Here is a 19,055-nt window from a genome sequence, read left to right on the forward strand (position 1 = left end):
GTATTAAAATATATATAAATATAATACAGGCAGCTGTGTTAAACATTCTACCCGATACTGTTAATGAAAGTAACATTGAGGAAAGAGTGTGACTTTAACACTTTAAACATTAGGTGTTTGTTTAATGCACTATTTTAAGTGCTTCATGTTCCTTCAAGAACTTGACATCACTATATGTAAAATGTATAATAATAAGTAGGCACAGAATCCTTGAAATAACTGCAAATATACAGGGTGGCCCGTAAGTCCCTACCCATCCACATTGTGTCTAAACAACATTATAATACTAATGATGAGTTGAAGGCAGCTGTTACTGCGGCATTTAAAACAATAACCTTTGCTATGTTGAAGAAAATGTCTCACAGAGCATGGCGTTGCATAATATTATGCAGCGAGAATGAGGGACAGCACACAGATACACTGGATACATAAGAGACTTACAGGCTGCCCTGTATGATAGTCTGAACCATCTAAATCTCATTATGTGACATACTCTAAAATACTTTTCAATTTCTAAGTATTAAAACCCTAGAAGTATTATCTTGTCTTGAGATATATTAAAATTTGTTATTTGTAGAATTTTCAAATTTCATCCATGTTTTTAGTATTGAATATTTTTCTCTGTTTATAATTATTTGTAACCAAGGAGTTTCTTCTGTAATTATAAAAACATTTAAATTTGTTTTTCAGTGATTAATGAGAATATACAAAGATTTTCTTAAATATGCAGCTTAGCACTAAAAACTTGATTTATCATTTTATTATTTAAACTTGAGATACAAAACTTACCTGTCTGATTATAGCCATGGTAGTATCTATCACATTTCTTAAGTATTTTAATTAAATCTAACTTGTGTAGAGTCCAGTGTCATAGTACTATAATACTTTTAGACTGGTTAACACAAGTGTATTTAACTGAGTATTCACTAACTGCATATATGATATCAGATAAACCAGTCCTCTACTTTTAACTTTGACAAAAACAAACCTTTAATGGGGATTCCACATCTTAAGCCTATTATTATATCTCTAATATTCAATTCATATTTACACAGGTCAAACAGACCATCAACAAGCAGATTATCAAACATTTATAACAATTAAAAACCTGAATCCAATTATCTACAATTCACAAATGTTATAAAAGTAAGGGTAAAACTTTATATCTGTTCTGATGCTTATTTTTTTAAGCTACATATAATTTCAGCTGCTTTCATGCATCTGTCATTTTTTCAACTTGTTGATGTCCTTTGTGTAGTGAGTTGCCCAGTATTGCATAAGTTAACAAAGTGAGATAACAGCATGACATTAGATTTCTCAGAATCTCTATGTTTGGAGAGTTGCATAAATAGTCCTAATATATCTTGAGTTACATTTCACTTGCAGAAAAATTGTAGAAACACTTTGCAAGCCTGTTAACTGTAATTTCAAACACGTTTTTGTGTTCAGTAAATTTTAACTGTCTTTCATAAAATACGATTTTGGATTCACATGATGTAATCTGGATATAGTTTTAGCTGATAATCCACATAAGTATGTGGGAGTCTTAACTGCACATTTCAGATAATTTTCACAACCAGAAGAAGGTAGATGAGAAGTTAAGTTCCTTGTATAGATTCACAATTCAAAATGCTTATGCATACACAGTTTAATTTATATTTTATTGTTTAAAAATAACTAACACACTCATGTACCTTGTTAATTTTAGAATAAAAAATTCTGGATAAAATAGAAAAAATGAAAAAAAGAATATTTCATTACTGATGTATGATTTAATATTGTGTTCAATATAGTACTAACAATGTTTTTAAATATATACCCTCACGAATTAACTGCTAAAGGCTTAAGTAAAAGAGAAAATTAAAATTCATGAAGCTTACTTTATTAAACTATTTTGGGCAACAGCCATTTTTTTCTCCTCATCTGATATTATTTATTTAAAAAATGCAGTGGAGAAAAAGAAAATTTGAAGAATGAAAATAAGATTATTTATAATTAAGATGTTTGCACCTTACTATCCCAAACTCACATCTTGCAATGAACACCTTTTTTTTTTTTTACTGTTTTTCAAAGAAAATATGAAAATGTAGATTCCCAAAGATTTTTTTTTTAAAGCATAAATTTTGATGTTAGTACATTTTTGTATGATAATAGGGTTTTGAAACCATGGCAGCTGTAGATGATGATTCAATTGACTTCAACCAGTTAGAAGCAGAACTGCATGCAGCAGTAGAAGCAGATGCTAAATACTGGAGAGAAAATGATGCCAAATTTAGAGCAATCAATCAGAGAGTTGCATCATATGATGAATTCAGGTGAGCAATCTTTATATTAACATTTGTAGTACAGTTATATTAATTTTTGATGCATTGTCAACATAGTGATAAGCAATGAATATAAATGAAATGTGTTTATGTTGCAAGTTCAAAATATTGTAATAATTGATAGCTGAAGAAACACAATGTTTATTTGATGATGTGGAAGCATTGGGTTTAAATTGTTCAGTGAATGGTCATATCTTGCCATATATTGGATTCATTAGCAGCAGAGTGATGAAGAATGAATGGGTTTATTTAAATATATCTATATTTTATCCAAAGAGATTGATGTAAGAATAGAATCTTTAACATTTCAAAAAGTTTTGCAATGTATGTTAAGTCCATGTATTATTATTATTTAATTAACTTGCACATAATTGTGGAGTAAAGAAAAGGTTTTTGTTAAAAAAAAAAAAAAAGGGGAAAATACAAATCATCAGGAATTCAATTCCAGTTGAGGCTTTTGTGGTCTGCCATCACCTTTAAAAAACATTTACATAAAATTAAATAGGATTTTTTTCTGTCTACAAACAGGTTTAAAAAATTTGTAAAAACTATGTTATGAAAGAACCTAAGGGTTGGGTGGAGGTTTCTTTTATTCTTATATGGCTTTGAAAAATAACTATTTGTTGCTTTTGTATCTGAGTAAGATTTCTTAGATTATTATACTTGATTTTGTTTTATATAAACGAGTGTATAAATACCTATTTTGAAAACATTCAACATAATAAGTCTATTTTTAAGTTATTAAAGTAGCCCAAATGTACAGTTTTTAAAACATCAATACTTAATTAGAATACCATTTATTTGGTGAACAAATTTTTCATATTCTTTTGTAATAAGTACTAGTTGGGTACTTTAATTAATATAGAAACATTAGAACATCTGTTTGTGTACACGCTTATTTTTTTAAAAAAGCAGTTTCAATATTTAATTGTGACTTTGTGCAACTGTAGGACTGGGGGCAATCAGATCTTCTTTGAACTAAATTATTTTAAGGAAAGTATTGTAGACAATATTAATGATGTTACACAAAAGTTATTTTGAAAAGTACCTTTTAAACAGAATAATAATTTATCATTTTATTTTATTTTCCACATGTCACAAATGAGCTCAGGAGTATAATTTTTTACAACAACAAAAAACAACAATAACAAAAGATAGTAATGTTTATTTAGTTCTTGCTTTATTTGGGAACTAATCCTTCAGCTCTTACAACATTTACCTTACATATAACAACTTATTTTGTATATAGAGATGAACCAACTTTAAAACTATGAACAAGAGCAGTTTCTTAGGTAAGCTTAATTAATAATGGTGTCTGAATAAAAAATAAATGTATCAAAATATGTGTTAACACAAACTGTACATGGAACATGGTTTAAACCACACTAATGAAAAAAATTATAGACAAGGAATGATGAAAAAAACTATCAAAAAGACATTCTTACTTTCCTCTTAAAAGGACTAATCATGAAATTACACAGTGAGAAACCTAGTGAATTTCATTCTAATTTTGGGCTTTCAATTGCTTTTCTTCTAAGAAAGTTATTATTATTGTCTCAGTGGAAGTTGTAAAAGGAAAAGAAGCATTTTGCAACATCTAGACTAAAAGGGTTGGGTCATTAGTTTTTAATATTATTGTAAGTCACTGTGTTTTTAGGGTTGGGTCATTAGTTTTTAATATTTTGTGGTAAGTCACTGTGTTTTTAGGGTTGGGTCATTAGTTTTTAATATTATTGTAAGTCACTGTGTTTTTAGGGTTGGGTCATTAGTTTTTAATATTATTGTAAGTCACTGTGTTTTTTATTCAGTGAGAATTTTCTGTATATTTATACAGAATCAGGTACTTGATAGTTAACATCCTTTTAGACACCTTCATTAAAGAGCTTAATTTTTGTTGTATATGCTTCATCTGAAATATTTCTTTGTATTAAGACATTACAGTGTCTACTGTTAGATGATTTAGTTTCAAGAGCAAACTTAATTGTATTTAATAAATATATTCAAGGCTGTATGAGTATGTCTTAAAGTAGTGGTAAGAATATTGATGAATAAAGTCACTTTGAATATAGACAGCATTGTGTCTACTTTTATGTTATTCTGAAGGAAGAGCAAACATTTTGTTTGCTACTGTGTGTGTGTTTTTTTTGGTATTATATATATATGTTGTTATTTGAGTTTTGGAGGGTTTTGTAATTAAATTAGAATAAAAACAAGTGTGATGTGAAGCTTCTATAACAGTTTTGCTTAGCATTGTACTTCACAAAAATAATTTATGGTAAAGAACTCGACATAGGAAAATCACTTATATTAATGCAGACACTTGTATGAGTACATGTTGTGGCCACAGATAATTTAGTTTGATTTCAGGAAACACAAAAGTTATTAAAGAGAAACCTTACAAAAATATTCTTCTTTAACTTAACTATCTGGCATTATGTGAAACTTTATATATGTAACATTTTTATTGAAGAGAGTATTTGTGGGATCAGTAATAGCAAAGACTTATTGGCTGCATGAAACTCAGTATAAGACTTTACTATGAAGTATAATCTTTAGTTTAATAATAGAATAGAAGTAATTATTGAATGTGATTTATTGTATCATGTTTTATACATCCTACCATTTTAAAAATATCTAGAAACTGTTTGATTATATTAATTTCAAGATGATATCTCACCTATGTGATTTGCATGCTACTGTCTTGTGCTATCTCCGACCTAAAAATCACATGTTTATCTTCAACTGGATGATGCTATATAATGTGATGATAACCTTTCACAAATAGTTGAGCAAGAAAACCTCCTTGGTGCAGTAGCTCCACCACCCTCTTAGCAACTTTACCTGGCCTTTCTCTTCCTCTTTAATTTCATTAAGAAACAAAAATATTTATTGATTTTCCATCCTGTTGAATTCTCAAATGACAGTAACTTCCACTTCATCCTGTGATAGGAATAATGTTACTTGCATGAGACCTGTGTTTATCGAGAGCTACTGAGGTCTCATTGTTTTTGGAGGGTATGGCAGCCATTGTTCAACATGTGGGTTTCTTTGTGTATACTTTGTCTTCTCCTTTTATCTATTTAAACATTCCTTCTCTCCAGTTTCAACATGGTCAGAAAGATTATAATTTTGATTGGCTATTTTCCATATCAGAGTTTGCTCTAGGAACAGCTTTATTTGTAGAGGAAAATCTTCACCATTTAATTTCTTCCTTGCATTATTTTGCAGGCATGTTCTTTACTTTCTCTTACACCTGTGTCTTTTATTTACTTTTGTAGTTTAGAACATGGACCCATACCCATACTCTAGATTATTTGGTCTTTCTTCCTTTGCCTCACATTAAGGTGCATACAAACATGTTTCTCAAAGCACTCTCTACTTGTACTAACATGCTTCATCCTCTTCATTATTTATCTACTTGACTAATTTCTCCTGGCTTATAACCATTCTTTATTTCCATTCCTCAATTTGCAGCCTCTGAAATATCTTGTAGTTGCTTAGAGGGTGGATTCCTTATGTTCATCTTCTTTCTGGTGCCATTTTTACATATCTTCTTCTCTTTCTTACAACCATTTTGCATTGCACATTACCACTTCACCTTATTTGCTCTGGAGAGGTATATTCTTTATTTTCACCATTATTTTTTTTCTACTCTGTCCCTCCTTACTTGGTTCTTCTGCTGTTGTGAGGGGATAATCTCCTAGCTGATATATATCATCCCAATAGTTATCTATGGGATCTTTGTTGGTCTCCATTTCTTTGCCTGAAGGTGTTTGAGCATACTTCTGACTTATTGGAGGCCCTGGCTAAGGCAGTCTGGTATCAGTCCTTATTATATCCTTTGGTTTCTTGTCTTTCTCAACTTTGTTCTTCTTTTCTTGCTCCTAGATCTGCTGCATTCATGTCTCCCCTTTCCATTCCAGCTTTCTCCCCTTGTTCTCCTCATCTTCCCATTTCTTGATACCAAGGCCATCACTAGTCTTCTTAGTGACTACCCTGTTTGTTTCTCTTCACCATCCTCTGGTCACATGGGTTCTTCAGGTTCTCACTCACAGCTTGTCTTTCCAATTTTCTCCTCCTCCTCTTTGTTTTTTGTATATATTCTGTGTTTCAAGAATGCAATTTCAGATCACATGGCCAAGAACACCATCAAGAGAGGATTAACATGTACTTCATGTCCCTAAGAATACTGGAGACTTGGATTCAGTTACTGACCTGAAATGTCTGAACCAGTTTCTTGTGATCTCTCTGTTCTATATGGAGGGCTCCTTTTCTCTTTCGTGGTTTTTTTAACCAAACTGTGGAAAATAAAGGTCAATATTTCAGATGCCTTTTAACACATTTTGATTGCTCCTACCTCCAGATGTTTTCTTCGTTTCACCCATCAGGATGTAGTCTTCAAGTTCCATGGTCTTCCTTTAGACATAGTGTTTGCTCCTTATGTCTTCAGTCATCCCATGGGAGCATTCACCTGCCATGTTCACAAATTAGGGCTGAGGTTCTATTATATGGATCATTGACTTCTCTATACCTCTTCTTGGGAAGACTCCTCTCATGTCTGTATTATTACGAGGGAGACTGCTTGAATTATCAAACTTTCTATCCAATATGTGATATAGCTGGGCATATTCTTCAATTCCCATCTCATTCTGGGTCACACTAAACTTATTTACACAGTAGTATGCAGTATCTATTTACTTTTAGGGACTCTTGCTTCCATTGAACCACTTATTTCTTCATATGATACACATATGCAACTCTTTCAATGGATATTGCAGGACCAGTAAAACTTTTTCAGGATTGTTGTCCTCAAATGTGTCTTTCTTCTTCATTTTTCAAGGGCTTGTCTTGGTGGCTTAACCATGCCTATAACACAATGGGAATCCTCTTGCTTCAGCTCCCCAATTGGGCTTCTCTGCAGATGGTTTTCTGTAGGGCTAAGGCATGTCTTTGATTAGTTGCATAACTTTGGGTGTGTGAGTTCTGGAAGAGCATTCTTTTTGCATCAGAGTACTTAAACTTCTTGATGTTCATTGAGCATGTTCCTACTTCTTTCCTTTTCTTGTGGATCATTTGATAATCTGAAATGAATAGGCTTAAAGAATAATTTAGATTTAGGTTATTGCTCTCTGTAATAAAACATGAATGACCCATACCCAAGTTGAGAGTAACAGTATCAGTGTTATAGAATGGTTTATTTAAGTCTTCATACCAACAGTGAAGAAATACTGCTATAGAAACCAGTTGGAACCAAGTTGATAGTATGCCTCATAAAATAATGGTAATTCTTCAGGACAGAGGTGATAGGGGGACTTTGTTTTAGAATAGCAATTGTTAGATCTTCGTATTTGTAGGTACTTTTGGCAAGATACAACTTGTATTATTTGTGTATACAGTAAATTGTTGTGTTACATCACTTAAATATGTCAAAGCTACAAATGATAAATATGCACTTAAATAACCATTAAGTTGATTTCCATTTTGACAACCAAATGAAGATTGTTTGCTCTCTACACACAATTGTGCTTATGGATATGTCTGATTGGAATCAAACATGTTTGTCTGTTACTCATTAATGTTTTATAACATTAATAAAAATTATTTGTATCATAAAGTTGAATATGTAATTATAACATATAGGCTTAACATAAGTCAAAAAATGTATAAATAAACAGACATTAATGGTTAATGATAAATGAATTCTTCAAGATGTCACAGTGAACAGAAGATAAAAGTAAATTCTTAAACATGTTTTTTTTTTTACACACTTCTTTTCTGTGCTGTAGATTTATTAAGACCTTCTTTTGTGAGATTTAGTTATGTGAAAGTTCAGTCATGATTAATTAACTTCATTCAGAAACAGTATATTCTTCTAAATTTAAAAGAACAGTTTTTTTGTTCTTTTTTCCTCTTTAGAGACATGGTTAAGGCAGCTCACTTGAAACCTTTGCAAAGGGATGACAAAATTAATGGTATACCCAAGAAAGTTTGGAATAGTTTTGCAACTAATAGAGTGAAAAGTGCCCAACAGAATCAGTGTCCATGTGCTCAGCTTTCAAAGCAGGTTAGTTAAAACAATTTGGCTAAGATGTTTGTATCTGTAGATATCTTTTCATAGTTTAAACTGAAGGTGTTAAGCATTAAGTACATTTAGAGCATTGGTCTTTGACCTTACTTTTTTGCAAATCCTTTCAAGAGCCAAAGACAATTTCAAGGACTTGTACTGATATAAGTATCCATGGAGGCTATAAGTATTTAAATTAATAGAATTGTCATTTAAACAAACTTAATTTATTTTATTTGATTGAACTTTAATATGGAACTCTAGTCATAATTATTAGACATCATAGACCCTCCCTTTGAAATGGTAATAAACCTTTTGGTGTTTATGAATCAGAAGTTGAGAACCACAGATTTAGAAAGTTTAAAAAGTGGTTTAAAGCTTCAGTCTAGGTCTACTTCTGGGAGACCAGAGAGACTTATTTGGGAAGTAAAAGAACTTGAAATGTATTAAGATACTCTGAGTAACATTTCTGCTTGATTAAAATATGATTGAATTATACATCATAATTATTCTATTTGTGGAGAGATAGTGTAGGTTAGATCTTTGGTATGGACATGTGATTAATAATGTTTTTAAGTATTGTAAAAATTATATACAACTTAATGTGATAATATAATAAAAGAAAACTAACAAGAACATGTTTCATCTATAAAGTGAAAACTGTATAATTGTTGTTAATTATTAATATTGTGTTTTTAATTGTTATTTTTGATAGTTTGGATGTGGTAATGTAATGGTTTTTTCTTCTTAGTATGAGTTTCTCTTTAATTGTAACAAACATTTCTAAAGAACAAGTGGGTTTGAGTATTTTTAGAAAAGTGGTTCTTGCAATTTTTTAATAACACTGTCTAAACACAGTGAAAACATTACTTAAATGTATAGTATTGATATTTGTGTATTGTATAGTGTGATCTTTGGTTAGGCTTATGACACTGTTCTGAATTACGTTGATGTAGAATTGTGGTAGAAGCAACCAGTATTAATTCTTGTTGATACTAGTAAAAATGTATTAAAAAGTTGTGCTTCACGGTGTATAATTTACATGTCTTACTTTAACCTTTAACACCATTTTTTTATAATATAGTTTGATATAATTTAGCTGGATACCAGTATGCTGTGAGATTTAATAACAATTTTGATAAATGTGGATATATTATCACAAATATTTACTTTTTATTTTTGAATAAACAAATTCTGAATAGTAGAGCATGTGCTGTGATACATAAGAAGGCATAAACTCATGATATTCATCCTGGTTTAGTGTTCATAAGAACCTGTCAAAAGAAATTCAACTTTTTCAAGTACAAAATTAGGAGATTGATGTATTTCATCACTATTTTTAGTACCCTGGAAACACTGACAATCCTAAATGGCTCTTTACCTTGTATGTTTTTTTCCTTCTCAATCTGTGATGAGTTGAGTTTAGCATCATGCAGTGGAAATACCTTGGCAGACCTCAGTTTAACTTCTTTATTAATGTAGTATCCAATTTTGGCTTAGAAAAACAGCTGGGTTTCAGTTGCAAATGAGGCTTTGGAGTTTTGATGGATATGGAAGCAAGATAAATATTTCTTTCCACTTGTTGAAGTGAAATATAAACAAACATTAGGTCTGCTTATTTGATGACTTTACCAGTAGCAATATTTGAAGAAAATCCAAACATTGGCTAATATTATGAATGAAATAATGTATCAGTTTAACTCTAAATTGCAAATGTGTTTGTGATTTCAATAAATATTCATGAATTTAATATCTATATGAGTGTTGCTGTTTTTTATCAGATATTTATAGGATGAATTTATTTTTAAAAATGTATAGAGAAGATCCAGATATTCACTTGTATTATCAGTAAATTGATGTGTTGGTCTAACTTTAAGTTCCAAATGTATTTATATCTGCAGTAGGCATTTATGAGTACTAGTTGGGATACTCATACCCTGGATGGAAATTATGTAAATTCATGGTTGTCTTAGGACATGAAAAGCTGTTTCCTTTATATATAATTTTTAAAAACCCAAATGCTCATAAAAAACAGCAAAACACAAAATGTGAAACTGTAAGTTTGCAAATATCTCCTCATGGACCCAATAAACCTTCATGCCAAATTTGGTGAAGATCCATCAACACAGGTGAAGTAGTGGTAAAAAAAAAAAAAAAACAAAACTGCAAAATTGAAAATTTGTGTATATTTCCCTAATGAACCTCCATATCATTTTACCATTTTTGGTAAAAACCCATCTACACCCTGCAAAGTATTTACATGGACATATAACAGACAGCATTATTTTATTTATATAGACAGCACCAGTGCATTAGATCCCCATATGATATATTCATGACTTCATATCTACACTCTGAGAATGGAGAAAAATAAATTGCTCTATAACAAGGAATGGGAGCAAAATGAGAAAATAATGACCCCTATTGCAAATCTACATACACACAGAATAAAAATTTTGCAAAGTTGGGGGTTGCACATGGCATAATAAAAACATTTCTTTAGTATCATATAAGCAAAAGTTCTATTATAGCATGATGATACTTATATGAGTAGATCTTAGTGATTACTCAGGTCTGTAAATTTAAACTTTGTAAAAGTTGTTTTGGTCTTAATAACAAACTTTCCATAATTTAGTTACTTAGATTCTAAAAATATTCATTTTTTTTCTATCATCTAAGGCTTTTTTATAAATTGGGAAGAAAAAAGAAACTCAAATCATTTTTATGTTTCCATAGTGAACAATTTTTATTATTAGGTTTGTTAACTAAAGTGGAAACAAACTGAAGAAAAGGGAATAACAGTGATGTAAATGAATATACATCCTCATCTTTTTTGGTGAAATTTGTCTTTTAGTCTCAAACCTATGTGTTGTGATCTTTGTTATATGTATTGCATTATGACATTTTGTGAAAATTCTGTACACAATGGAGAAAAGTGGATATCATTTACAGATGCTGCAAACAGGGATTTACTGCAGAACTTGTAAAAATTTAAGACAATGAAACCACAGCAAGCCTGTGTTATCTGAGTTTCAATAGGTGTTGTAGATCAAATAACAAATTATATCTTCCAACAAATACTTCTTAAAAATCTGGGAGTAGTTAATATTAAGTAAATTTTATTACACAGAATAGAAATCCTTGGGAAGTCTATTTGTCTGTGAACAATAAAACTGAAAATTTTATTTACATATTTTATGGCATTTCTCACCTGTTATATTTTTTACTTTACTAATATTTTCTTTTGGGAATAAAATAGAACATAAAGATATTTTTATTGTAAACAAATACAATGTAATATAAGATCACTGTTAGTGCCATTGTAAGAGTAACTACTATATGTGAAATTTTGTATGAAACATTCCATCTTGATCATATCTGTACAAGAATGAGTAGGGTGTTAAAAATGTTCTTTTTTCATAACATGTGGAATACAATGTATGTTACCAATTTTTTAGCCCTGTGAACTTAAGACACCGTTTACCAGCCAAGAATTTGAAAAGATTTGGCACCGTCACCTGACAAGCACTCAAGACCGTTACAGCTTTTTAAAGAAGTTAGGAGGTGAAACATTAGGTCAAATATTCCATGCTGAAATAGGCTTTGGTCTTCTTGGTGAAATTTTGGTAACTTTGATTGAGTTTGAAGACACTGTTGAAGACTTCTGTTTGGTGGTAGAAGTGTTAAGTGGACTCAGTAAAGCCAAAAGATTTGGACTGACTTTGCAGTTCTTAACCACTGAAGAAAAAGCAGAGTGTAAACGACTTTTTCAACTAATGTGGCACAGTATGTCAGACAAACAGCAAGACTTAGCAGAAAATGGAATCACAGAACTCACTCTCCAAGATTTAATGAAAGTCTATGAGGTAGAAGCAAAGTGAACTGAACATAGGAAGTTATTCAGAATACCATATTTTTCTCTTCCTCCTCATTAATCCAAATGTTTTATTTTATCCTAGAGTGTTACAGGAGTGATTTTTGCTGAGAATGTTTCAGAAATATGTGCTTTATCTTTGTTTGACTTTGTAGCAGAATAATAGTGTTATTTTTTAAAAATCATTTATAAAATGGTTGTTTGTTTACTTTCATTCATGCTGTATTGTTTAGACTATTTTTTAGCATGTTTGAAGAGATGCCTTATAACAGGAGTTCTCATACTTTCTGAGCAAAAGGCTACCAGAACATTCTGCATGCCAGCTGAGGCCCCATAATTTATAGACACTGAATAACTTAACTGTATTTGATGTGTCTCAACTGAAATTTTCTGGTCTTCCCCAGCCCTATTGCCCCAGTTTGGGAACTCCTGCCTTATGAGACAGAAAAAGTGTAAGTTTAAAGTATAATGCTCTTTCTTATTTTTAATGTTATTCCTATGTATATATGCTTCGTAACTGATTTATAACAATAGTATCAGAGAAAAGTAAGATGTGTAAGTTTCTGTTTTTCATGTATACTTGTTGATGTTGATGCTTTAAAATAATTAGGTTTTCTCTTCTAGATATTTTTCTCCAAATAACATATTAGACACATCTTTAGGAATTAAAATGGTTATAGATTATAAGAATTTTCTTTTCATGCAGTATGGATAGTGATGCTCATGCCCTGCTTGTTTAGTTGGCAACACAATAATTCATCACGGTGACTGAACTGGTATTCACATGTTTTGCATTTATCATTCTTGCTTTAAATTTTATACAGAAAACCCTAAAATTTAAATTGTGGATTTTTCACAAGGATCAGCGTTCAATGTTTTTGTTAATTTCAAACATATGCTAACACACATAATAGATTTGTCATGAGTTTATCAGATAGTATAGATGCTGGCCAGAATTTGATATAGTATCCATGTGACTATGTAAAGATAAACAGTCACATATAGTTTCAAATATTAGGCTTCAGTCTTACTAATAAGTTTGTTGTATCATAAAATTAGCAAATAATATTGTGGTTATATGATATATAGAAAAGTTTATATATGCATGTTACTTTTGCAGTACCATTCTGGTGTGATTACACAGTAAATGGTATTGTAGTGCTAGTGTTTCTACTTATATTTGTAGAAGTCATTTGTCACATCATGTATGTTTTCACAGCAATTTAAATATTATAATAATAATAATGTATCAGACATTGTACTGGGTTCTTACTGATTCCACTATTAACTGGATTATACATTTCAGAAACATAAAGACAATTTTCCCACAATACTTCCCTGTCATCCCAAATATTCTGATTGATGACACTGTTAGAGGCATAACTTAGTGAACAAATATAGAGACTTAAAGATTTATTTAATGTCTTATTAAATTACTTTAAGTATATTTTAATCACCTTTTGGTTTAAACTAGGCCATCACCTTTTTTAAAATTTAAATTAAAGTTGTATAATGTTTAAAGGGATGAAAAAAAAACCCAACATTTTTAAGTTATAAAGAATATCATTAGCTTTATTGTTGTTATACTAATGTGTTTATTGTGGGAAAAGCTAAATAACTATGAACATCAAATAAACAATCCCAAAAATGTATCGAAATACTAAAACTGCTATTTTAACTCTACTGATACAAAATCAAGTTTTGTTATGAAATACACATGCATTTTATTAGAAGGTTGAAACTTGTAAAAGGTTTTTGTACTTAAAAATCTTCTTCCCATCTGATACAACACAAAAAGTATAATTTAAGTTTAAGGATTCTGCTTTTATTTAATACTTAAGAAACACTGAGATTAATACTATGAGAAAATGTATTAAAATGCACTGATGGTCAAATTATTTGCACAATTTCTATGAATTTAGAAAGGTAGTGTTTATTTACCATAATATTAAATCCATTATTTTGCAGACATGGCTCAAAGGTACTGTATGTAGATGCATTATTTACTAATTTTGTATAAGTTAGTAAAAGACAGTACACAAGTTTGTTTATAAAATGTATAGTACAAAAGATTTCTTTTTTGCAATATGTTCTATATATTATTTGCTGTTAGATGTTTTTCAGAGTGTGAAATGGATAAACCCAATGTATCTTAGTATTAATAATCACGTGAATTATATATTGAAGAATTGTTTGCATTTGACAGTGCAGCATCATTGAACTTGAAGTTCAAGTAAGAAGTTGTAGTTCATATTAATACTGCTATGAATTAAAATATACATATAAATATATAAAACATTTTGTAATTTTTATTATGCTATACTTTCTTTATAGACTGGCAGTCATACCTTATTGGAAACTTACTGTAGAGAACAGCAGTATAATGATATATGTAGTTGCATTAACTTAAGTACATTCATACTCTCTGTGTATGACTGAGGACTTGTGAGTTAAAGGGATATGTATATAAGTATTGTAACAGTGAAAAAGTCCATATAGATTCTACAGAGTTATAGATTCTACAGAGTAAAACTTGTTATCCATCAGACAAATGTTTTCTTCTTGGGTTTCAAGTAGGCTGAATTCCACACTCCTGATTTTATTTTGTCTTTAATGTGAAAACATTGTGGATGATACTAGATAGCAAATGGTGGTGAAAAATCAGACATTTTCAGCTATTGATTACGGTTATTAGTTGAATAAATAAATTGTAAACGTTTTTGTAATTTGTCAAACTTAAACCATATATAAATATTTAGCATAACATTTTTTTCTACAAGCCTAAGTTTAGAAGAAATTTAGAAGAAAGAAAAATTGTTTTCAATCAAAAAATTTTAAATTTAACAAGGTCAATTTACCCTGATTAGATAAACAGAACATGTCTAGTACTCATGGCAATTTACCCTGATTAGATAAACAGAACATGTCTAGTACTCATGGCAATTTACCCTGATTAGATAAACAGAACACATCTAGTACTCATGGCTATAGTTCAGGACATTCTATTTTAATGTTAGTAACATGCAAAATGTTTTAATTTATGGCTGTGGATGACATTACAAAAATGGGATAGTGCATGATCATATGATTATTGGTGATAAGTTTTTAACATGATAAAGTGACTGAAAATTACTGTTTTAATGTCTTAAACATAGAATGCTAAATCTGACTGTGAAAGTTGTACAAGTGCTAATGTTTTTTGATAAAGGACACCAACTGGAATATTTGTGACACTGAGTTACTGAATATGTTCAGACTGTATTTCTCAAAACATATACTACAGCTATTACTCAACAGTCAAGATTTCCTTTCTTTTCCCATCTAAGCATTGGCCTGACCTTTTCTCACTGGACACTCTCCACCTATGTAATGTACCCTTTATCCTGGTACTGTATATAAATACCCCATTCAGATAATGTTATTGCTTTTTCTCAACAAGAGTTCAAAAATGGGTTTCTCTGTCGTATAACTGATGGAGACACATGGAGTATTCTTCGTGTTATCTAGTTCATTTTTGGAACAAAAAAAATTTGTATTTGGTAAGTTGATACAAGTCTTGAATTCCCAAATAACTGTTTCAGGCACATATGCAAATCAACTCTCTCCAGTTCCGTCTCTGATATCAAACATGTTTAGAATTATGAATTAATGTCGGCCATCTGTATTCATCTCTGTTGTCACTGGCTTCTTAATTTCTCTCAGCTCCTGTAGAGGGTCATGGTTTTGCCCTTATTCAAGTGTCGTAACCTCCAACATCAGTCCCTTGATCCCATTGGTACCTAGAATATATTTAACCCATATATATGAGACTCTTACACTTAGTTGGAATGACACAAGTGGGACTCCAGTATAGCTGTAGGGTTTGTGGGGTCTTGATTGCAAGAATTTCTAGACATATGGAATACCTTTACCATGGATCTATGGGTACCACAGGTTTTTATGTCAGGATTAGTCGTTAAGTTCACATCTCCACCATCGTTATTTCCCTAACCAGTAGTGTTTCCACTTCCTGCAAATCCTCTGATTTCAGAACTTCATACTATGGCTATTAGAGATTTGGTCAAAGAGGCAGGGTAGAGAGTCAACCTAGTTCTTCCAGGGTTTTATTCTTGTCTGTTTCTTGTGCTCAAAAAGATGGGATATTGGCACTCAGTCCTCAGCCTTTCTTATCTCACCCAACTCTTAGAACCTGACAGATTCATGATGGAGTCATTCCTTAATATGCATTGGCATTTTTCACCAAGAATGTGAATGACCAGGTTTGATGTCACTGATGCATATATACACACATTCTAATAGTGAAGTCATCCTGTTGCTATCCAAGTTTTATGCACAATGGTCAGATGGTGCACTTCAAGGGTCTGCCAGAGTGTCAGACTAGCATTGGCAGTATGCATATTCTGCAGAAGTGTACAAACTTTTCTCATCACCTCCATTCCCTTGACCTTGCATACACCATTATATGCACAATTGATTACTGCTGGCACCATCTTGTCAGTTTGTGAACATTGGATCTTCTTTATTGTACCCATTCCCAACATATAAGCCTACTAGTTTACCATGTTCCTTATAAACATTTACTTATATGCAATACCAGGTGGAGGGTGCACTGACATTGGTGGAGAGTGTCATAAGACGGATATCATAAAGGTAAGAGGTGAGAAGAGGTAAGTATTATTGGAAATACACTTTTATATTTAAAAAAATGTTAACTTTTTACATACATTGGCAAATTTTGTTTCACCTTGAATTTAAAATTTAACTTTTTCATATTTTTTAGCTTAATACTGTACTTGACATATTATAACCATTGTGTATTCAATCACCTAAAGTCTATTCTGCATTTTAAAACTTGTAAATATGATCAATAATAGTTAGAGGTAAAATAGATAAATATAATTACATGTAGGGGAATACTTTTTTTGTCATGTTCATATTGGTTACAACTGTTGTCAGACAGGGACTTTGTACAGATGTTTGTTGATTTACAAACAAAAAAATCTCAAAAGAACAATACAGAGGTAAGTGTGCATTGATTAACAATCTGTGATGTTAGAGAAAAAAATGTGTATGTCTTCTGGCTGTCAAGTTAGAAAGTTAAGAAGGGATAGTATATAGGTGTACGAGTTAATTAACAGGGTGCAGTGTTGGAGTACAAGTAAAATAACAATGCAAGGTTAGAAAAAGTTAATTATAAAAACAGAAAAAGCATTGAATAATAAACCAAAAGGTTAGAGGAACAAGGTAAATGTGTGTGTGTACTGAATGACAAATTTTAAGGTTAAATAGTGGTTGTATGGATATTAATGGACTTCGATAATATGAGAAGACTTCACTCGGGGATTGGAGTGAGGTATCCCAAAATGTTGAACACAATATATACTCTTCAAAAAAAGAAATGCAAAAGGGATATTTTTGTTATTTTAAAGAGAAATATATGTGATGTTACACGTGTTAAGGCACTGATTGTCAGACCAAAATGATAATAAAAGTTGTGCACTTTGAAAACGGAGGAAAACATTGGATTTTTCGCCAAAACGCATTTGTGTCCAATAAATTTGTTTGAGAGATCTGCATGTTCTGCAAGTGTAACATGTGCAAAATCCCTATAAAAGTGACGGGTTCTCGGTTTCCATAGCTCAGTGTTAAGCCACCGACACGCAATACAGTTTTGCCAAGACTGACTGAAGCACAATGCAACAACGCCATTGGTCGCTTGGAAGCAGGCGAATCTCGATCAGATGTTGCCAGAGCTGTGAATGTCCACCCAAGCACCATCACAAGGCTATGGAATCATCACCAACAACATGGATCAACTCGTGACCGTCCACGATCTGGCAGACCTCGTGTGACCACGCCCGCACAAGATCGCTACATCCAGTTACGTCACCTTCTGGATAGGACCACCACTGCGACGTCTACTGCCTCAACCATACCAGGGCTGCGTAGGATTTCCTATCAGACCGTACGCAACTGTCTACAAGAGTTTTAGGCCCCATGTGCAACCCATCATGGTGAACGTCAACAACGTTTTTCAACATGACAACGCCCCGTCCTCACCACTGTCTTCTTAAGACACCACAACATCAACGTTCTTCCCTGGCCCTCCAGATCACCAGATTTAAACCCCATTGAACATCTTTGGGATGAGTTGGACTGACGTCTGCGACAGCGACAACCTCAACTACAGACTCTACCTCAGCTTGCAGCAGCTTTGCAGGCTGAGTGGACAGCCATTCCACAGGATGTGATTCGTCATCTCATCGCTTCCATGGGCAGGAGATGCCAAGCAGTTATTGATGCTCACGGGGGGCATACTCGTTATTGACGTTGAGTGACGTTAAACTTCACCTAGTGAGCGTGGACTTCGCCTTTGCAGACTTTGGATGTTCAGCAGTGAATGGGCAAAGTTTCACACGTCACACAGAACTACCCGGAATAAACTTGTTAACAATTTGTCTCATATTTTGCCTTTTGCGTTTCTTTTTTTGAAGAGTATATATAAATAAATGATTAAAAGTACGTACAACAAAGGCTAAATTATAGCCTATCACTTTTATAATTACATGATGAAACATGGTTAAAGAAATAGATTAATGACTGGGGCCGTAATTCAAACAAATATGTGCAAAAGAGATTGTGGTTATTGTTGCAATATTCAATACAAAATTCCTAAACAAAAAATGATATAGTTTAGAAAGTAAAGAAGTATCATGATGATATGCAACAAGTTTATCATTTAAAGTTTCTTTAAACCTAAAGGTAATCTAATCGTTGAATGCCACATTTTCTG

At 31.7% G+C, this 19,055-nt stretch overlaps 1 protein-coding gene across 5 annotated transcripts in view; it reads left to right on the forward strand.

Annotated features, from left to right (window-relative positions):
* Positions 1–14,558, forward strand: part of LOC143226184 (dynein axonemal assembly factor 19) — a 44,562-nt gene extending 30,004 nt beyond the window's left edge. For all 5 annotated transcript variants that reach the window (XM_076456803.1, XM_076456804.1, XM_076456805.1 and 2 more), the window contains 3 exons: positions 2,155–2,315; positions 8,241–8,388; positions 11,847–14,558. In XM_076456803.1, coding sequence (XP_076312918.1) covers positions 2,155–2,315; positions 8,241–8,388; positions 11,847–12,269 — 732 coding nt within the window. In that variant the 3' untranslated portion in view covers positions 12,270–14,558. The remainder of the gene's footprint in view (positions 1–2,154; positions 2,316–8,240; positions 8,389–11,846) is intronic.
* Positions 14,559–19,055: the final 4,497 nt, after the last annotated feature.

This window comes from Tachypleus tridentatus, chromosome 9 (assembly GCF_004210375.1).
Source record: "Tachypleus tridentatus isolate NWPU-2018 chromosome 9, ASM421037v1, whole genome shotgun sequence".
NCBI lineage: Eukaryota > Metazoa > Arthropoda > Merostomata > Xiphosura > Limulidae > Tachypleus > Tachypleus tridentatus.